The sequence below is a fragment of the Palaemon carinicauda genome, unplaced genomic scaffold (assembly GCF_036898095.1).
Source record: "Palaemon carinicauda isolate YSFRI2023 unplaced genomic scaffold, ASM3689809v2 scaffold15, whole genome shotgun sequence".
Lineage (NCBI taxonomy): Eukaryota > Metazoa > Arthropoda > Malacostraca > Decapoda > Palaemonidae > Palaemon > Palaemon carinicauda.
In genome coordinates this window covers 481,892-505,000 of record NW_027169036.1, presented here as the reverse complement: position 1 = coordinate 505,000, position 23,109 = coordinate 481,892, and the positions used below count along the sequence as shown (strand labels likewise).

The 23,109-nt window shown below is 39.2% G+C and overlaps 1 protein-coding gene across 1 annotated transcript in view; it reads left to right on the top strand.

Moving 5' to 3' along the window:
• The window catches only part of LOC137635625 (snake venom 5'-nucleotidase-like), a 99,423-nt gene extending 83,865 nt beyond the window's left edge, over window positions 1-15,558 (top strand). Inside the window, exons 8-10 of the mRNA XM_068368093.1 lie at window positions 215-376; window positions 11,369-11,572; window positions 12,385-15,558. Coding sequence (XP_068224194.1) covers window positions 215-376; window positions 11,369-11,572; window positions 12,385-12,671 — 653 coding nt within the window. The 3' untranslated portion in view covers window positions 12,672-15,558. The remainder of the gene's footprint in view (window positions 1-214; window positions 377-11,368; window positions 11,573-12,384) is intronic.
• The last annotated feature ends 7,551 nt before the right edge of the window (window positions 15,559-23,109 follow it).

The window sequence follows — 23,109 nt, the reverse complement described above, 5'->3', positions numbered from 1 at the left end:
TATTCTACATGAATAAGAATAACTATGCATTCATCCTCTGAGACAGCTTAACATTGCAAAATTAAATATAAGCACTTCATTTAACCGTGACTTCTGATAGCCATTTAAAGAAAAAAAAATATTTTTAAAGTAATGTATTTTTTTAAAAATCTACATTAGAAGGGTTCACTGTCTCCTGAATATGCAGTATCACAATTCGATGATTCATCCACAGGTACCATTACTATGGACGACATCATTACCATAGCCCCGTTTCGATCCACCATCGACATCGTAGAGCTCCGGGGAATTCATGTTAAACAAATGTTCGAGCATGCCGTAGCAAACTACGACCATATGGGATTGGACCCTCGCGGAGGATTTCTGCAAGTCTCCGGTAAAATATCCAACCAACCTCTGGGTTTTTCTTTTTGACCAGTGTTGCATATACCACAGATTACGCAAAATAGTTATGATTTAAGGATATATTATCAGGTGGCTTTTAATTTAGAGACAGAAGCGTAAACCATCTACTAATATCTCATACGCGTGTTTTTTAATCTCGTAAAGATCTTATGGCACAGTCTCTGATATAATGAAGCATTTTCTTTAGCATAAGGTTGTAACAGAAAACGTTACCCTCAGGAACGTTGATATTTCTTGCTAAACACCACCACCTACCATTCTAAATGAAGTATTTCGATTTTACTCTATAACAACAAACAATAACATGAACATATTCTTTTTTTTGGGCTCAAGCCATGGCGTCCTGATGGAAGGTTCCTGTTTGGTAGCTTCCTTGGGTATAAAACTACTAAGATATTCCCAGAGAATTTAACCACAGGTTATCACAGAATTCTAACTTCTGGAGCGAGTATCTCAAAGGTTTCCCTTTAAGACATCGTAATACAACAGGGGACACGCATGTCTGGTCGTGCCACATAGCTATCTCCACCCCGAACAGAGTTAACGCTTCGGTGTGTAAGGGCTGAGAATAGCTGGGAGCCGTTCCACAGCTAATCTCACTCGTGGCTACTACTGATACTCGAGACGTAAACAAACGGACGCCATTGCTCTAATGACGTCACGAGCGTCTTTATCCATCCTTTGTTTAGTAGCTGCCCTACTGAGACGGATTTTCCCTTGTGTGAACTTTATCGTTTTGCATCTTCGCTATGTCGTTACCTTCAGCCTCGCCTTCTTCTGGAAAGTTGAGTACAAGGTTCCAGTATTGTTTAATTAAGCTCTGGCCGTAAAGTAAATATTATTTTGCGAAATAATTGATGTTTTGTGGCAGAGCTGTGCCTCTACCGGACCCGCCATTTTATGGCGTCGTTGTTGTTTTGCATGTCTTATTTAGTTAGCCACAACAACGCTTCCGGCTTTATATACTAATCGAATACATTAGTTTATTTAGTCTTCATAGCTAGGAACTTTTATTTCGTGTTTAGACGCTTTTTATCGGTCATCGATTGACCTCATACCAGTCGGCTACTATAGCCCCCAGGCCAGGAGCCTATATACAAGTGTTCATGCATGATTTATCAGTGATCCTAGACTAAGTTATGAAGATAGTGGCATTATTATTTTACAATACTTTTGACTAGTGATGCAAATGTTTTCGCCTTCAGGGACCATATAGGGGATAGGCTAGTCAGTGATTCTTACTAGCCTAACCTAACCTTAGGACCCCTATATGCTTCCTTCATCCCCTGCCTTGGCATTCCCTCTAATTAGCCTTGATCCCTTTTCTGAGTAAAGGGATTCATTGTCTAATAGAGTATTATATCGCCTCTCAGTCCTCCCTAAAGGAATGTACCCCCTTTAGGATTGCGTCTGAGAGTGAGGTTAGGCTAGCCTACCTCTATGGCTAGGATAGTCTGCGACTTTCCTGCGATAGCGATACGTCTTCTTCCTTGCCTAGTTCAGGACTTTTAGCCCTGATCTAGGTCGGGTTAGGAGGGTTTCTCTGTTCCATGCTGAAACTGTACTCTTGCACCGTTTTAGCCGATCAGCCTAATCTTAGGTTAGGGAGTGTCCTCCCTTCCCTTTGTGGCCGCTCTGGTACAGAAACCCTTCCTGGGAAGACCCCTCTCTTCTCCCTCCCCACCTATCTCTTGTATAGCCTAGCCTATGCTTAGGTTAGTTTATACTCATCTGTCCCCTGTCCTACAACTCCTCCTTAGGGTGGATGAGTAGGGCTACCCGAGCTTCCTTGTGCAGTCCGCTCTGGTACATATACCTTCATAGTGTCCTATAAGGTTAGTTCCTAGTGTAGCTCTGCATAAGGGAGTCTCCCCCCCCCCCATCTTGGGTGTTCCCTAGTCCTCCCTTGGGCTACCTGCTCCCGGTCCCTAGTGACCCCTGCATATGGATGATAGAGCCTGTCTCTATCATGGGTACACCCCCTCAGGGAGGGGGAGGGATGTCTGGAACCCTGAAGGTACTTCCTGCATCCTTCCCCCCCTCCCCCTGTCTCTCTATCTATCTGGGTGCCGGTCTCTTGCCGCCTCTTATGCCGGCAATTCCTGCCTCTTGGTGACTTCCCTACCCTTGCCGCCAGCCCCCCGTGTTCCGAGGGACTGCCGGCTGCCGCCGGCTACTACCGGCGGCTCTCCTACTCCTATCTAATCGTCCGCTTGCCGGTCGATCTCCGGAGTGCCGGCATATACTGCCGGCAACCCGATACTACCTGTACCATCCTTACCCCAGTCACCAATCCGGCATCCTCCGGCTGCCGGAGCCGCCGCTCCCTGCCGGCGTGCCGCCGTTGTGCCGGCGGCCGCCATCCTGGTATCTAACTGACTTTTGAAAATTGTCTGTTCTAATGCCAGAATCTATGCTGGAGCGAGCTCCGGCGTGCCGGCGGCTTGCCGGATACCCCGGAGGCGTCAAGAATACTTGCACCCCCTCTCTGTAGCTATCATAAGACTAAGATAGCCCTACCTGGCAAATAGATAAGCTGCTTTGCTTCTAAGATCAGTACCTAGTACTGCTCTATTAGTGATCATGCTGTCTCTTTGCATTCTTCTATTTCCAGCATGCTATGTGCATCTTAGCACGGCTGGTTGCCAGAAGCAGTTACCCTTAATGAGACCTTCTGGCTCTTATCTGGGAACCGAATGAATTCGATCCCAACCTTGTCCTTGGCTTTCCATGGAGTTCCAATATAATGGGAATCCTAGGAAACTATATCCAATGATCTCGGTCATTTGGATTATCCCAGGACCAAGCCTATGGTAACCAGCCGGGCGAGATGCATGGAGCGTGTTCTCCTCTACTGTTTCACTCTCTATGCATCACACCTTATATAAGTTAAAATTAATGATTAATATTAACTTATTTTAAGAGCCATTCCTATGACTCCCCCATACTCATTTTCTCTTTCTTCCACAGGAGGAGCAGATGAAGTGCGATTTCGCATACTGTGCCGTGAAACGCTCCCAGTTTTACGGACATACGGCGTGCAGGACTCACGCCCCTTGCTCAGACAAGAGAGGGGATTGGAAGTTCTGGAATCCACTGGATTGTACGGTCTGCCAGGCCTACCTAGTTGAGGCCTTCCATAACCCTCCCTCAGCGGAGGTTAGAGACATTGCTCGTGAGAAACTGCGCAAGTGGGTGCGTGGTTTTCAGAGGAATGCCACTGGACCGTACCTGGCCACCGAAGAACTGAGGTCCCTGCTGTTCCCTAAGGCCTCCCCTGATTCAGTGGTTCCAAAGGAAGCAATCCCCACTGTCCAAATTACGGTGGAACCTGATGTGGTCATGGCTCAGTCCATGCACGAGTGTCGCCTAGATTCCGAAGAGGATGAACAGATCTCTGACGTCTCGGAAGACACGGAGAAGACGCTTATGGCTCAAGGAGCCGAAGAGGACGAAGACAAGGTGGAATACACCGAGTCGGAGATTGGAGCTACTCCCTCGTCCATCCCTCCGCCTACTCCTACACCGACGGATGTGTCCATTCCGTCTACCTCCTCGACCCCGGATCCTTCTTCCTCTACACAAGAACTGATCCGACTGATTAGAGCTGTCATGGACGACAGACTGAAGGAGAACCAGGAGTCCATCAGGTCTATGATTGGATCCAGAGAACCGAAGAAGATCTCGGTTAAGGATCTCCCAGCTTGCTCTCATGCCAACCCGTGGAGGTATGCAGAGCATATGGTTATTGCGACCGGCAGGATCTTTGTTAGTGACAAAATCGGCACGGTCCCGTTGGAAGATGTGGAATTCTTCCCAAGCTTCGAGGCCTACCCGGACTGTTACGTCCGGCTTCGTTCTGAACCTGCCTCGAAGGAGGAGACCGAACCTAAGGAAGAGATAGTGTTCGATCTCGCAAAGGCCCAGGCTATGCTAGCCTCCGCATTTAAGAGCAGGGGCTTTACCTGCTCTAAGCTTCCTGCCTTGAGCAAGAAGCATCCTACTTATGTCGCTCCCGACACTGCGATTCTTCCATTTTTGGAAAAGGCCTTGGCTGCATGCCTTAAGGCGGCGGAAGAAGGGAAACCCTGCCCTGCACTGGAGGAGTGCAGACCCTTCTCCATCGTAACGCCCCCTGACACTAGACAATGGAAAGATGTCCAACATACTTTCGTTGTGGGTAGGCTCGACCCTGACGTTGCCGGACGTCAGTTTAATGAAGACCTCCCTAAGCTCAATGATCACCTCCTTCGCCGGGAACAAGACACGAAGGAGAGGCTTGCAGCGTCTCTTTCTCATCAAGTCCAACTTGAAGTTATGGCCTGTGACACAGCAGTACCCGATCACTACATGGTACTGGCCAAATCCCACTTACTGACGGTAATGAAGGACTTGTACCACTTCATAAAGGCTCGTAGAGCCTGTCGTGAATTCGTGTTTGTCGGTGCCACCGTGAAACACGAACCCCGGAGGCTGATTTCCTCCAACATCTGGGGAAAGCACCTGTTTCCTTCGGACCTTGTCAAGGAAATAACGGACAGAGCCGCCACGGAGAATAGGAACCTTCTCCACAAGTGGGGCATGTCCAGGAAAAGGAAAACCTCTCAGGACGATGGACCTCAGCCTAAGAGGAAACCTCAGAAACCGAAACCCCAGCAACGTCAACAAAGACGTCAGTTTCCGGGACCCGCTACCTCCCAAGTGGTTGCCCAACCACAACAGACCTTTCAATTGGTCCCCCAACCGGTGTTGTCACAGTCACCGGTCTTCACCCCTGCCTTTGAACAGCCATCCACTACCTTTCATGCCAGAGGTAGAGGCTCGTCCAGGGGTGCAAGCAGAGACGCCTCTCGTCGTCCCTCCAGAGGTAGAGGAGGAAAGGGAGCTAGCGGCCGAGGCAACAAGTCCTCGGGACACCAGAAGCAATGAAGTGCTTCCGGTGGGAGGAAGACTCCGCCAATTCCAGGATCGTTGGACCTTCGATCCTTGGGCACACAGCATCATCAAGAACGGTCTAGGCTGGAGTTGGGTGCAACCACCCCCAATCTTCCAGCGGTTCTTCCAACAATCGACCCCCATTCTGGAAGAATATGTTCTAGACCTCTTGAACAAGAAGGTGATAAGGAAGGTAAAGTCCACCAGGTTCCAAGGGAGACTGTTTTGCGTTCCCAAGAAGGACTCAGACAAGCTCAGAGTCATTCTGGACTTATCCCCCCTCAACAAGTTCATAGAGAACAACAAATTCAAGATGCTGACGCTTCAACAAATAAGGACCCTTCTGCCTCAAGGTTCCTACACGGTCTCTATAGACCTGGCGGATGCCTATTGGCACATTCCAATGAACCATCACGCTTCCTCCTACCTAGGATTTCGACTCCAAAGGAAAAGCTACGCCTTCCGGGCCATGCCATTCGGCCTCAATGTGGCCCCTCGGATCTTCACAAAGCTGGCGGATGCCATAGTACAACAGCTCCGCCTAAGAAACGTCCAGGTGATGGCCTACCTCGACGACTGGCTAGTCTGGGCTCCATCGCCCGAAGAGTGTACAAAGTCTTGCGACGAAGTTACCCAGTACCTAGAACACCTGGGATTCAAGATCAACGAGAAGAAATCTCGCCTCTCTCCAGCTCAGAAGTTTCAGTGGCTGGGAATCCACTGGAATCTTCAGTCACACCGCCTTTCCATCCCCCAGAAGAAAAGGAAGGAAATAGCAGGGTCTGTCAAGCGACTACTGAAATCCAAACGCATTTCAAGACGACAGCAGGAACGAGTTCTAGGCTCTCTACAATTCGCCTCAGTGACAAACCCAGTGCTTCGTGCACAGCTAAAGGATGCCGCGGGAGTCTGGAGACGATCGGCATCCATCGCTCGAAGAGACCTCAAGAGACGGCTTCCAAACAGACTTCGACGCCTCCTAAAGCCGTGGTCGGAAGCAATGGCCCTGAAAAGGTCCATTCCTCTCCAACACCCTCCTCCATCACTCAACATCCACACGGATGCCTCACTGGAGGGCTGGGGAGGTCACTCCCACCTGAAACAAGCTCAAGGGACCTGGTCTCCACTATTCAAGACGTTCCACATAAACATCTTGGAGGCCATGGCGGTCCTTCTTACTCTGAAGAAGCTATCCCCGCCGCCCTCGATCCACATCCGTCTAACCCTAGACAACTCGGTGGTAGTTCGTTGTCTCAATCGCCAGGGCTCAAGATCGCCCCAGATAAATCAGGTGCTTCTCCCAATCTTCCGTCTGGCGGAGAAGAAGAAGTGGCACCTGTCTGCAGTTCACCTACAAGGATTCCGCAACGTGACAGCGGATGCTCTATCTCGGACAAACCCGATAGAGTCGGAATGGTCTCTAGACGCAAGATCATTCTCCTTCATCTCTCATCAAGTCCCAGAACTTCAGATAGATCTCTTTGCAACGAGCGACAACAATCAACTTCCTCTGTACGTAGCCCCGTACGAGGACCCCAAAGCAGAAGCGGTGGACGCCATGTCACTGGACTGGAACAGATGGTCGAAGATATACCTGTTCCCTCCCACCAACCTTCTGTTGAAAGTCCTCTCCAAACTGAGAACCTTCAAAGGGACAGCGGCCCTAGTGGCTCCCAAGTGGCCCCGGAGCAACTGGTACCCCCTGGTCCTGGAGCTGCAGCCCAAGCTGATCCCTCTCCCGGGCCCAGTTCTCTCTCAACAAGTACAGAAGTCGACTGTCTTCGCTTCATCATCGAAAATCAAGGACCTTCATCTCATGATTTTCTCTCCCTTGCCGCAAAGAAGAGGTTTGGGATCTCGAAGAAAAGTCTAGACTTCCTAGAGGAATACAAGACCGAATCCACGAGACGGCAATATGAATCATCCTGGAGGAAATGGGTCTCCTTTGTTAAAGCAAAAAATCCTAAAGAAATCACCATTGATTTCTGTATGTCCTTCTTCATTCACCTTCATGGACAAGGATTAGCAGCCAATACGATTTCAACCTGCAAATCGGCTTTGACTAGACCAATTCTATATGCTTTCCAAATTGATCTGTCCAACGACATCTTTAACAAACTGCCGAAAGCATGTGCTCGCCTACGCCCAGCACCCCCTCCGAAACCGATCTCCTGGTCTCTAGACAAGGTGCTCCATTTCGCCTCCAACTTGGACAACGATTCATGCCCCCTCAAGGATCTGACTCAGAAAGTTATATTTTTATTTGCTCTCGCCTCGGGAGCTCGAGTCAGCGAAATAGTGGCATTATCAAGAGAAGAGGGACACATCCTGTTTGCTGATTCAGGAGAAGTGACCCTCTCCCCTGATCCGACGTTTCTCGCCAAAAATGAATTACCCACCAAAAGATGGGGCCCTTGGAGAATATGCCCCCTGAAGGAGGATGTCTCTCTATGTCCAGTAGAGAGCCTCAAGGTCTATCTTCGCAGAACTTCAAACTTTGGTGGAGGCCAACTCTTCAAAGGAGAAACATCGGGCAGCGACCTGTCACTGAAACAATTAAGAGCGAAAATCACCTACTTCATTCGCAGAGCGGATCCGAACAGTACACCCGCTGGTCATGATCCTAGAAAAGTGGCATCTTCTCTGAACTTCTTTCAGAGCATGGACTTTGAGAGCCTTAAAAACTTTACGGGCTGGAAGTCCTCGCGAGTTTTCTTTAAACATTATGCGAAACAAGTGCACGAAATCAAACATTTTGTGGTAGCCGCAGGTAGTGTTATGAAACCTGCACCTAACTCTGCGTAGAACAGTGAGTTATTTGGGACTCTAACTCTTCGGGTGCCTATGTTGACCCTCGAGTGATTCATAGTGATGTCTAAAAACACTTAGTGCTTTTATAACTGTTCTTATCCCAGGTGAAATGTCATAGTGTTACACAAGTGCCGCATGCCTTGAGCATGATGTGTTATTTAAAGACTTGCGTTCCTCGAGAACGAGTACCTACTAATCCTGAAATTCCCTTTCAGATTCAAGAGCAAGCCTTTATTTCTATGTACATTATTATTACTGTAAATGAACTTTACTTTTGCTGTAAATTATTTAATTTCTGCATTGTGAAATAAAATTTCTATTTTATTACTTATGCGTCTCTTTCAGCTCCTACTTACTATGAAATACATACTGTCATAGTTTTATTTATTCCTCCTTTCTTATGGTCATGAAGAATTTAAGATGTCTATCCTTAAATTATATTCACCTTGTCTCAGTAAGGTTCCTACTCGAATACTTACTTCTGATAATCAGGAGATGAATCCTACACACAGTGCCCAACCACCACTGACCTACTCAGAATGTTCCTATACAAATATCAAACATTCTGCTTCATCTCTAAGCTCTTAAAAAGCTCTTCTGTCAAGATGAATAGTCCTTCAATACCACTTTGACGTCGGCATAGCCCATGGGAACTTCCTACCAATGGGGGGCAGGATACTTCGTTCCTATGGTTCTTATCTAAGATTACTTTGCTATTTTGTCAATGCCTAGGCACTTAACTCTGGGGGAAAATCTACCACGATACATTGATTCTCTGGTACTCTTCCATCAGGACGCCATGGCTTGAGCCCAAAAAACGGATTTTGAGCGAAGCGAAAAATCTATTTTTGGGTGAGATAGCCATGGCGTCCTGATGGACCCTCCCTACTACTTCGTCAGTTTGTTCCCACCCTACACAATTGTATCATGGTGATGGGCAGCAACTGGCGCCAGGATAAAGACGCTCGTGACGTCATTAGAGCAATGGCGTCCGTTTGTTTACGTCTCGAGTATCAGTAGTAGCCACGAGTGAGATTAGCTGTGGAACGGCTCCCAGCTATTCTCAGCCCTTACACACCGAAGCGTTAACTCTGTTCGGGGTGGAGATAGCTATGTGGCACGACCAGACATGCGTGTCCCCTGTTGTATTACGATGTCTTAAAGGGAAACCTTTGAGATACTCGCTCCAGAAGTTAGAATTCTGTGATAACCTGTGGTTAAATTCTCTGGGAATATCTTAGTAGTTTTATACCCAAGGAAGCTACCAAACAGGAACCTTCCATCAGGACGCCATGGCTATCTCACCCAAAAATAGATTTTTCGCTTCGCTCAAAATCCGTTTTCACATCACAAACTCTGAACGTTTCACTTAGATGGTTTTTGAAATCTGGATATCTACAGAGAAAAGTAAGTTTTCTGTTAGTGTTTTACTAATGAAAACGAAAACTGAAATATAAAGGGATACTGATTTACCAGTCATGTCTGGCGGGGTTGGCCAATGATTAGCCCTTTGTTTGATTCTCACTAAATGTGACGAGCTGTTTAACAACAACCAGCAAGATATAAATTGCAAGCCATCTAACTCAACAATTCTTCATAAATGACATCACAACATATTTTCGAATCTGAAACTTTTCGGCAAAGGCCATAGGTCTATATTTTGATGGTGTGTCATTATTAGAGAAAAATATCCAAACTTGGATTGTTTTTAAGTATGGAGAATATTTATCAACATTTGGAAATGTAGTTCTGAAAGCAACCAGACGATACATTAAAACCCTTGAAAAAACAGTCTCACACTCGACATAATCCCTTTGACCATCATGTAGCCATTACTTATCGAGCGATAGCGATCCACATGATTATTTCTCAGTATTGCAATATGGAAACTGATTTTAGATTTACTTGAATTAAGGGGATAAGCCTTTGATTTAGCCTCGATTCCGTGGAAGACACCAGGTTGTATTTCACACCTATAAACAACATTGTGCGTTCAACGGTTTAATATGCATATTATTTATATGTTCACGAACACATTTATTGATAGGCCTCTTACTCTCCGATTACCTTTTCTCACAACCATACGTTAAAGTGTCATTATCTTTATTTCGTCTACATACACATATTAACAGCAAGATATATAAAACAATCAGAAACCATATTCCGCATTATAATGTATTTGGCTCAAAAATACAAAATGATAAAAGAGGACAATGGTATGGACTACTCAGAGGCAGTTACAATGTACTCGTATTTCCAGATATGATATTCATCCCTAAAACTACCAATAGCAAATTTACTTTTAAGAAACACATTCGATCTGTCTCATATTCAATTGCAAAAGAAGAAAAAAGAGCAGAGAACCTTATTTAGGGTTTTTGGTGATCAATCTATTCTGAAGAGGTTTTCGTTCTTTCAATCTGCATTGTTTCGCGTAATGTTCTGTCTGGTCTTCAGCTGCTGATTCCCCTCTCAATTTCTTTGACTGGAACTTACGGTATATTAAATTTCTTATTCCTGATCTAAATATTAATCTTTGTCACCGTCGTTCAGTTTATTCGTTATGCATGTTGAATAATATTTTCCATAATTCTGACCATCTTTTGCATTCACATCTTCCCGGGCAGCACCATCCTATTCATAACACTAAGTATACAGTTAAAACTAATAGCAATGTCTTCTCCATCCTAAGGCTCAATACTAAACAGTATTTTAAAAGTTTTATTCCCGTTGTGACCAAGTTGTGGAATGATCTTCCTAATCAGGTAGTTGAAGTGGTGTAACTTCAAAAGTTCAAACTTGCAGCGAAGGATTTTATGTTGAACAGGCTGACATAAGTCTCTTTTTATAGGTTATATATGAAAGATCTATTTCAATGTTGGTACTGTTCTTGGTGTTTCTTTTTTCTAATTGTTCATTACTTCTCTGGTAGTTTGTTTATCATCTTATTTCCCGTCCTCATTGAGTAATTTTTCCTTATTGGAGCCCTTAGGCTTAACGCATCCTGCTTTTCCAACTAAGATTGTAGCTTCGATAACAACAATTATAATAATAATAATAATAATAATAATAATAATAATAATAATAATAATAATAATTCTGTATTGCATATTCCTAACAGATGCCCTTGCTCTCTCATCTGTGTTTACTTTCGTTATCTATTTGGTCCTTTGGGTTAAATCTGGTCAGCCTATTCTCATGATGTGATTATCCACAGGCTTTGTCGTTGTCTACGATATCAACCTGCCATCAGGCTCAAGACTAGTGCGTCTCCAGGCCAGATGTATCAAATGTAGAGTTCCAGAGTTACACGATGTAGTTGACGATGAAGTCTACAAAATAGCCATGCCTTCCTTTTTGGCCGGAGGAGGAGATGGCTATAGTGTCATTAAGGACAACAAACTGAATCATCATCTCACAGGTGAGGGCTGTCTTGAGTAACATTAGAGTAACTCAAACCACTTCAATTTTACACTTTTAAATTCATATCAATATGCTCCTATTTCAACTTAAATGAAGTCGAATATACGTATAGTACAATTTCATCAACCAGGAAAAACTTGATATAAGCTCACCTTTTCGATGTCTATGTCTACTTATATGTCAATTTACTTTTTTAGCCTACCAGCAATCTTAACGTAGGTTAGGTGCCAACATCTCCCACTTGTGAGCAATAGTAACCTCGCCTTAAGGGAAAAATCTTGACTATATCTGTGACAATTCGCTTATTTACGCAAGCCCTTAAACAGACATTTTTACGAGAATCTCACGAGTTTCCGTTAAAATCAATAGGACACAGGCTCTAGTAGCTCAAGCTGATACAACCTAACAGACGAGAGCTATAAGAATATTAGTAATAGCATGTGTTGATTCAAAAAGTAAAATAATTAATTTAACAGCGGATTTGCACATACCAACTCAGCATTACCTGCAATGCAAGTATCTTCCAAAAGTAAACTGCTTATAGTAATATCATAACCGAATGTCCTTCAATTTTTCACTAGGAACTGATATAAAAAAATTAAGGAAAAAGCCTAAATTTACTATGATAACATATCTCACGGCATATGCAGTTTGCAACCTATCTTTGAAGATTGCTAGTACAAAGGAGTCAGTGATTAACATAAATACTATATTCTCCAAGTATAACCAAGCTAAATATTTAGTATTCATCCAATCTCAGCATCCTCAACTACGTATATTAAACAATTTATGGTTTACCCTCTGTAACAGGTCTCCTAGACACGGCCGTGTTCTCCGAATACATCAAAACCATGAGCCCCATCCACCAGGGACTGGAGAACCGTATTCTCTTCATCGACAGCAACGACCTTTGCCCGGGTATGAACACTTTCACATTCCCTCCCCACACAAACTATACTGTGGACGTTACTACCAACAATCCACCGAGAGACAAAAATGACGATCAAATGGAATGGAAGAACGGAGCCCAAATGCAGACAGGAACGATCCTTGTGGTGATGGTGATGGTTACTTTGGTGATGGGACTACTCTGTTAACTAATATTGGTAATAGAATTTATTTAGTCACTTATGATCTCCAAGTTCCTTCCAAAACGGAAAGTAATTGGGAAGGTAATTGGTGTTCCTATACAGTAGAATGTAGAATGGTTACATCTTATATGTCAGAAACGGGATTTCATTCCACACTGCCGCAAGTTAGTAATACTACTAATAGTGGCGTAACTCCTCAATTATTTAGTCACTGCACTGGGAGTGTGGGGATGAAATTTGATGGTTAACTGAAGAGGACTAACTTAATCTATCTTCCCTATATGGACTCTGAATCAAGCAGATTGGAATGTTTACATGAAATCTGTGAAATGTGCGGAAATATAACCTGGACATCTAGACACAAGCTTGGAGTTGGTTGCAAACGAAGGGTATTACAAAATGCTTTGTTTGTCAGCCAAATACTAGTATTCTGCTAGATGTCGATTAGGAATTTATTACAGATATCCTGGAGGTGTATTCCAAACGATTATCTGTATTCATTCCATACAAAATCCGAAGTGCTATCCTCATTCAAATCTAGAAGAGAGCAGGAGATTTTACCCGTCCATCAATTGACTGTTTGAAACATGTACTTTTAGTCATACGAATGGCCATGTTTTTTTTTTTTTTTCCTTTTTTTATAGAACTAGAGCATATGCATCCAAAAAATATAATCATTTCGAAAATTATTATTGAACGCATATGTTTAAGGCATTAAAATTAATTTCTTCTATACCAAAGTTTCTAAGAAATATCTAGGATTTTCTGAAAACTCGTTCTAGAAAAAACGAATTATTTCTTTAATTTCGTTGAATACACTATTCCAATGAAGAAAATACACAATGCAAAGCGACATCGATTTTATCGATAGAAAAACCAATGAGAAGTTCATTTCTGAGTGCAAAACCTAAAGATAACTTTTGATCTAAAAATCACAACAGCAAATTTTTTTGCTAGGCTGCCTAGGCGACGGAGTAATAGATAGAATGGAAGTTCATAGAGTCGCATAAAATCCTAAGAAATTGCAGCAGATCGATTCTATCTCAGGTATACAAGCCAGTATATTGCTTTCGGTCATGTGCCTTATGTACTGTATAACAAAAATAATAATCAGAAATGACAATCATTAATCTATATAATTTCTTTTCTGGTGTCTCAATCACTAGTACCCTTAATTACTTTAGAGTAGTCCATGTGAAAAAATAGATATATATTTTAGAGCAATGTTTGAAGACGTCATTTTCGAGGCATTTTTATTCTTCTACATTAATAAGTCCGCCAATGGAGATTTCTATTCTAATATATCTGTTGCTTATTTGGAATGCAAGGTTATAAGTAATCTTATTACATATAAGAGCTAATGCCGAATACAAATATTAAAAAAATCATTTCACAAAACAAAGAAAAATATCCCATCCGCGAGTTGACAAATTAAAATATAGATAAAATAACTGTCTATCAAGCGCATTTGTTCACATATATGATAAAGATATTTGTGTGTTGAATACATTTCTTACAGTTAATAACTTTGTTACCAAATCCGTGATTATAGGAGGCATTGTGGTATAATACTATAATCTTGTATGTAAATGCAAAAAATTTCTTATGAAATTGTGCAGGTACTCCACCAAGTACTATACTGTATTATGTTACTTTTAGTTGTTTAAGAAAATGTCACATCAAGATAGTAACAGGTTACACTTCACACATCTGACGATGACGATATTGATCGTTGTGTGTCTAAATGAAGAAAGGAAAAAGACATAGCATTTAAGTATTTGTGTTGTGAAGTTTTAAAGAGTTTATTCACTTCGATGGCCAGTACATCAACAGTGGGTAAGTTGCGTCAGAAAACGGAGAAGATACCTTTAAGCTGCAATGTCTTGTTTCTGGATTCGGATAATTTCCATAATATGAATACTAAAAGTAAAATAGATTATAAAATAGATTGAATTATATGCTTCCGAACTTCTCTGTAGACCACAGACTATGAAATTAAAATTTATGTAAATATCCACTAGATTCGTCCAGTGTTCCACACTTAACAAACTAAAACTGAAAATTTGGTTAGGAACAAGATTTCGTGAAAAAAACTTAGTTTAAAAAAAAGCTAAAAAAAATAAACTATCAGATCATGAAAAACATAAAATATCAGATTGTAAAATAAAGACATTCTGAAAATGAAAATATAATAAATCTTTGACCTTTTTTCTGATGAACTCGCCCACTGCTTTTAATCTTAAGTTTTCTGAAAGGCGAATTTAGCGTTGTAGCCACAGTAATATAAATAATAATATTTTATATATTTACTAATACTTTGTTAGGTCAATGAACCAGGATGAAGTTTTAAGTGCGTTATACGCACCCTTGGAAATGGTCACTAAACTCAATTTTTGATTGACTGAATGACAAGTTATGAATTATCTAGATTCACTAATGTTAATTCCAGTGAAATTGTGAGTTGGAGGAGCAGGAAGTGGGACCTGAGAGGTAAATGAAATATGTATCACAAAAATGGCATTATAGAAAGGTTCTCTTGCTCAAACTCCATTTAATCTCATAAATCTAATTCTATCACGCTTAAAATCATGGCCTCAGATTTTTGGAGAATTGTCGAAATCTATAAATCCATGTTCATTCACTAACTTCCATAAGTCATAATTCATTCGGATTAAAAGTGTCTTTCAAGGAAGATACACAATTGTCACAAAACTGTAAAAAACAGCTACCAAGAATTACATCGGGATACTAAATATATACTTATAAATCCACTTCACAAACCAAATATGTTACACTGCTTTTTCTAAAGAAAATAAATACTCTAAATTTCCCACAAAATATTTTAAGATCGAGCGTTAGAATTACAGGAAAAGGTTAAACAAAAAAAAATAAAGGGGAGGGGGAAGGATATAACTAATTTATTTTTCCCGTTCCTTATTAAATACTCTATTAAGTGAAAACTTTAATAATCATTGATTCTTAAGATATTACGAATAATGTTGGTAGCTGTTTAATGCATTACACATTGTACATACATACATCTTGAGTACATATATATTTAGATTTATATATCATATATATGTATACATAATATATATGGGTATACATACTTGTATATATATTATATATACATATATAATTATTAACAAGAATAGAATTATGTATTATATGTAGCTATATAAATATAATATACCATAAAGGGAATAATGTAACTAAGTTGATATGTCCATTATATAATAGGGGACACTATTCATCACGGTTAGATATAGAGATTGTAAACAGATAAAATCGTGTAGGACATAATACATAATATATTTTGATATAACAATTTTAATTACATGTGCAATAAATTTGTCAACAGGTAAAATATTTATACAATTATATTTATACGAGTTCACAAAGGCCTTTCATTACTTAACACAAAGAAAATATTGTATTCGCCAACATCCAAATATATATATATATATATATATATATATATATATATATATATATATATATATATATATATATATATATATATATATATAAATATATATATATATAAATATATATATATATATATATATATATATATATATATATATATATATATATACATATATATATATATATATATATATATATATATATATATATATATATATATATATATATATATATATATATATAGTTTTTATATAATTCATGAAGCTAAGAAATATTTATGGTAGTTCACGTGAAAAAAAGAAAAAACATTATTTTGGTAGCGAATTCTTGTCCAGTTTGTTTAAAGTAATTATAAATAATTCTCACTTCAAACTATCAATTCATTTTCATAATTTCTTGGGGCTCGATTTAACCCATATCCTCTTACACCTTATTCATTATAGTTTTAATTAATATTTTTCAGTATATGATTGCTAGTCCATTTGGTCCATAAGAGTCAAACTAAAAACTAAACTTCAAGCAATTCTAATATAAGGCAAAAGATGCTTACGTCATTTACTGTTGAGAGAAACTTAGTCTGAATGAAGACTGTTTAACGTGAACTCCTCAAAACCCCTAACATTCTCATTAGTATCTTATTTCACTGATTCTTATAAAATATGATGACATTTACCTACTATACATTCAAATTTAGAATGATCTTCGAAGAAACTATTTCTAAAGTGAGCGCAAGCGCATCCCACTAAAAAAAAGAAGAGCTTTTACTGTACATTTATTACCAACAATGGATTCGGACATTTCGGGGGAGTAAGTGCACAAAGAGTAAAAGGAAACCAGGACATTCCAACAGCTGTCACAATTAAACTACAAATTATTAAAAAAACCTGTATATGTCAAGAACTGTATATAATTGTACTACTAATATCATCAATATTATGAAAGCTTGATAAAAGCTCTGTTGGTACCCTTTAGGAATAAATGCTTAACTTCTTCCTCCTTCCTTTTTCTGTTTATGAAATAAGAAAACCTGACCCTTTTCGAATATAAAGAAATGCACTTTTTATCCGAGGCTCTGGGGCTGTACTGTCTATTGCTTGCCTTTAATATTTTCTAGTAAGAAATACTAACCGACGATAAATTGATCTGCATGTTTGGAAGACCTTTTAGACTACCTTTAGCACTCTGACCTTGTAGTTTATCTAGATATTTTTCGTCCAGTTACTTGAATTTTACTTTCCAGGATGACTTGACTTCATGGCTCTTTAGTATATCATCTGTCACCGTTTCTTGTTTGTCATATTTTATCAGCAATACTTCCTTTTTCTGTATGCAATATACTATTTTCCAATACTATAGTTGAGTACTTTAAAGCTTGTTATATATATTTTAAGCTTAACAACAGCACTGCACATTATTCTGTATAATATATAACATTCAAGCTTTCTTAATACACCTATTTCCCAAAACATTCAAGCTTCCTCACTGCACCTTGTATGACAGCAATCAATCTCACTGCAATTATATATAACAACTTGAAAGCTTTGAAATTGCAAATGTAAAAAATACCAAATACGCCAACTGCAATTGTATCTTGAACGAATAAAGCATCTACATTTACTTGTTTCTCATGGCAATCATGTCTTAACAGCACCCGCACCTCTAAATGTATCCACATCACAAAAGACTTCGAAAGCTTTCATTGAAACTATACCTGAATCTTTAATCATTATAAAAAATCGCAGCACATTCACTAGGTACTTAACTCAAAAGGTGAAATGAGACCAAGTCAATCCAACTTCATTTACCATTCCACGAAAACTTACATTTGGAAACATTCTTGTGAAAATCTGTTAAGCGAAATCAATGAAGTTTGTATTAAAGTAGACTAAATACTGTAGATATTTAAGTGAGCATGTGTAATCTCAATTCACCTGAGAATAGAAACAGAACACAATCTTGTGCATGCTTTAGTATGCTACACAATAAGTCTACCTTCGAACAATCACGGTCAAATGCTTGTTTTTACTCATAATACTCAAACACTAAACATTAAACCTTTCAATTACTACTTTTAAAACGAATACCGAATGATGCCGCTTTCTCAAACACCTATTCTATCAGTTACAGCTCTTCAACCTACTCTGTCCAAGAACTTACTTAGCAATTATGATATCACTAAAATTCCGTTACTTATTATATTTTCCTTCCCCCCCTTCTTTCCTCTTAAATTTGCAGCAACAGACGTTTTCGGGTTTGCCCAAGATAGCCACAGTATCCAAACTTTGGCTGGTCCAGCACACAATCCTAAGGAAATCCATCCTCTGCAAATGATGAAGGAAGTCATGAACCGTCACGATGAGTACTACCAGAAACATTTTGCTAACGGTGAAGATGAAGGTGACACAACTGGATTGCAAATCTCCCAAGACGATGATAAAGCGTTCCCGGGTTACGTCATCCAACAGCCTCCCGTCACTCATTCAATTGATGATTTTTTCGGTAACAAAATACTCTGAGGGAAGTTCCCTCCCGGTATATTAAAAAATCTCAGTTAGAATTTAGCGTGTGGGTACATGTTAGCGGGTCTGGTTGCGTGCAATGTGCCACACCCCAAAATGGGGACAGCATAAAAAAAAAAGCGTAGAGATAATACGCTATTTTATTTTTTCTATAGGTCACCAAAGCTTATATAGTAGTATGTAAGGCGTATCTAGACATAGGATGCTCACCTGGATGGTTTTATGATCTTTATTTTACTTTTACTTTGACGGCTACTTCTCCGGTCCCATACAGCAGGGGAACCCCACTCTCTACAGGACCTCCACTGTCGTTTTACTTTGTTCGTTCAGAGTATTTAACGTTTCATATCACGTATTGTTCATTTACTGTTAAATCGTCACTGTCATACGACTCATGAAATAGGAAAGTCTTCAGTTTCCTCTTGAAAGCCTTAGGCTAATGTCTTCAATCATTCGAATGTCTCGCGGGAGCTTATTGTATAATGTAGTCTCGGGGCCGCACATATAAAGGCTCTGGAGCCTACAGTAAACATATATCTAGGTTCCAATAGTTTGAAACCATCTGTAACTATTCTCGTGTCGACACAGATAACTAATTCGTTTTTTTTTCCATGCTAATCATCTCAATGAAAGCAGCGAATTCTTCAAAAAAAGATACTAGTGTTTGTTCTCGGAAGTTTGTAGACTGTTACAGAGGATTTTTTTTTTTTTTTTTTTTTTGCGTAAAGTTTATTTCTATATATTCAAAGCTTGTTACACTAGTTTTTTTCAACATTTTGAGATTTGAGTAACTTTTATGAATAATGAATTTATTTAACCATGTTTCAGATAATGCTAGTAAGTTCAAATATTTCTCGTTTATCAATTCTCGAATTTGAATAGTGTTATTACCTACAGATTGTATATTTCCATAGCTACAGTTTATGACATCCTTAGTAACCATGGTTAGTATTTTCTGCCAGTCTTTTCAATTCCAAGTCAGAAGCTTTGCATTCTCTAGAATTTACTATGTGGTCACTTGGTTTGTTTAACTTTGAGCAGTTAATAAACTTTGACACTTGCGAATTACACTCCTTGGTGGAATGTTTTCTTAGACTTGCAATCTTTTTCAATATGTCCATACCTCTGACAGTGGTAGCAGGTGATCACGTGGTACCTATCTCGTATTTTATAAGTACCCCCATCGTAACGAAACGTTCCCATTATTATGAATAGAGCTCCGAACTTCAGGATCACATTTCAGCACATAATGGGTGGTCCCACCTGAAGCACTTTTCTTCAGGACTACACTTATCTTCTCTTCTATGTTGTGGATTTGGTCCAGGCAACGATTTCTTTGAATCAAAGCATTTATTACATCATCTTCATCATTGTACACATTGCATATCATTATTTTTGGTTTTAGTTTTCCTATTTTTCTCATTTCAGTGTCAGCAACCAACGTCTGAATTTTGTTTGCAGTCTCTTCTTTGATTACTTTGTTTGCAAAGTTGACAACAACATTTCCATTCGTAGTTGACCACATGTTAAGTATAGGAATGTCTTTAGGTGCCTGTTCAACCTCGCGTTTTCTTTCAGTAATTCAAGTTGTTGTATTTGTTGATTTAATTACCAACAGATTTTTTCCCTTAACTTTGTCAGCAAATGTCGGTTTCTCCGGTTTTGGGTCCATCAAAGTTTGAAATGTTGCCTTAATTGATTCCATATTCATAGCAAGAACATCAACTTTCTCAGTAAGGTCAGTAGTCTGGGTGGAATTTCGTTTTCTATAAAAAAGACGGCTTTTTAAGAAGATATGAGTAGATTCTCGAACCACAAAAGTACCAGAAAAAGATTGCGAAATTTCCGGCTAATCAAGGTTTTACTCTGAATCATGACTTTATTATTGATTATAGATAAAGGCACTTGTGAATACACAATATTTACATCTAGTCCATTTGTGTACTTGATTGCATACTTATTTATTTCTTTTATCTATCTACCGATTAATAACTTTGTTTTCAAGTATGTTACTAATTATCAACCCAATCTATTACAGATGAAAAACAATTGAACTCAAAGACAAATTAACCCCCAAAAAACTATAAACAAAATAATAATATTTTCAGTAATAATATGGAAATCACTTCATCAAAAAAGTAACTATGCCCCCATTTCTGTTTCCCCAAACCTAATAATAAAAAAGGAAAGTAATTACATGATTTTAAAAGGCAAAAATAATTATTGCAGCTGTAGAATTATATGAATTTATTCATGTATAATCAATCTAAACATGCAAAGGCATTTCTGAAATGTAATTTAAGCCTAGTTCAATTTTGGTGATGTTTACTCTTTAAATGTTTTGGGGCGATGCACGTGTTTAGAATTGACAGAAATAGTGAGTGGAGAAGATGCAGAAATGTTTAAAAGTTTATTATAGAAAAGAACACCAGTTCTGAAAAAATTAAGAACTTTAAAATATAGTAAATCCTTTTTATCTTCCAAGACTTTAATCAAGTAGCAATCCAGTACGATTCGGTGGCTGGCAATGGCTTTCGAAATAATTGAAACAATCATATATAAGATTCAATTGGTGAGAACCCATTCCCTTAAAATCGTTGAGGGGGAAAAAAGATTACACGAGGACCAACAATGGTAGTGCGTGTCCTTGGGTTCAATCTAAAAACAAGTCTTCTATCAAAAAGATAATTTTGTCTATTCTAAGAGATATTACTTAAAAGTCTACAAGAAAATATATCCATTCACGTATTCTGAAGACTGGCGCCACGAGAAAGGCCCTTTTTAATCTTATCAAATTACATCTACCTTGCCTGTGTGTTTATTCACTAGTTCCAAGCACCATCATTTCTAGCTACCCCATCTAAAAAGTTTTTTTTTATGTAATCATGTATAAGGGAGGGGGGGAGTTAACAATGAACAGGTATAATAAGAGTGCACACTAAAATACAATTCATTGCATAATCCCAGGCAAACACAAAAATGAATATAATGTAGTTTCAATAACTTATTTTTCCTTTGCAATATCCAAGGTGAAAATTCCCTGTTACTGTTAAAGGTAAACATGTTTAATTTCATTACACTAATCATTTCCTTGTCTTTCTTTTCATGTGGCTTCATTTCCTTGATATTAGTGTTGTCTTTGACCGTGTTAATCATGAGGCACTTCTTTTCAAACTTAACAATTGGGAGTGGGAGGGTAGTTTTTTTAGCATCATTATTGAATTAATAGGTAATATAGTGAGTATGGGAATGTGTTATCTGGTGTTCCTCAGGGTAGAGTTCTCGGCCTATTACTTTTCCTACTATATACACATGATATGTGGTTTGGTCTAGAAAGCAGGCTCGATGCATAAGCAGTTGGTTACTCTCTTTGCATCAATTCCTCCGCCTGAATGCATATTAGGGGTTGCTGAATCCCTTAAAAGAGATCTGGCTAAAACTGGTGCATGGTGCAAATTATGAGGTTTGTAGTTGAACTCCAATTAAAATCAGAGTGTGATTGTAAGTAGGTTGAGGACAGTGGCTCCTTAACATCCAGATCTCTGTATTGATTATGTTTCTGTAACTATATATGAAAATTTAGTTTTTAGGAACATTCGCTCTGTTTCTTCAGTTGCACAAAAATATAGCTTAACAGTCTTTCAAGATTTTCAAAGATCAATTTATCCCGTAGAAATCTTTTGATTCTTTCATTCTACCTTGTTTCGAGCATTGTTGTCCAGTCTGGTTTTCAGATACTGACTCTAATCTTAATTTGTTGTACCAAAAAATAAATTGCTCTCTATTAAATTCCTTCTTCCTAATATGGATTTTGATCTCTGGCAACCTCATTGTTAGTTTTTTTGTGAATGTTGCACGAGATTTTTCATAATTGTGACCATTCTTTGAATTTGGATCCTCCAAGACTGTACATAATACCAGGTATGCAGTAAGTTCTAACAGTCTTCCCTTTCCCAGCATAAGGCTCAATACTACACAGTATTTAAAAAGTTTTATTCCAGCTGTGACCAGATTCTGGAATGATCTTCATAATTAGGCCGTTAAATCAGTGGAATTTCAGAAGTTCATCAAACTTGCAGAAAATATTTTTATGTTGAACAGACTGACATGAGTCTCTCTTTATAGTTTATATATGACATATCTATTTTAACGTTGTTACTGATCTTAAGAAATTCTACATTATTTATTCATTACTTTTCAACGTAGCTTATTTATTTCCTTTCCTTATTGGGCAATTTTTCCTTATTGGAACCCTTGGGCTTATAGCATCCTGCTTTTTCAACTAGGGTAGTAGCTTAGCAAGCGATAATAATAATAATGTCATACATTACCGACTAGTTGCTCCCTTCAGAGCTAAATGTATGGGTCTGGTCTATATAACCTGGCGTTGGAGCCTGTGAGGCGATTCAGTGTCCGAATACATTTAGTTTAAAACGCTAGAGTTACGCTTTGGTGAAAAGTTGGAAGAGTTTGGCCAGGAAGATGGAAGACATGGA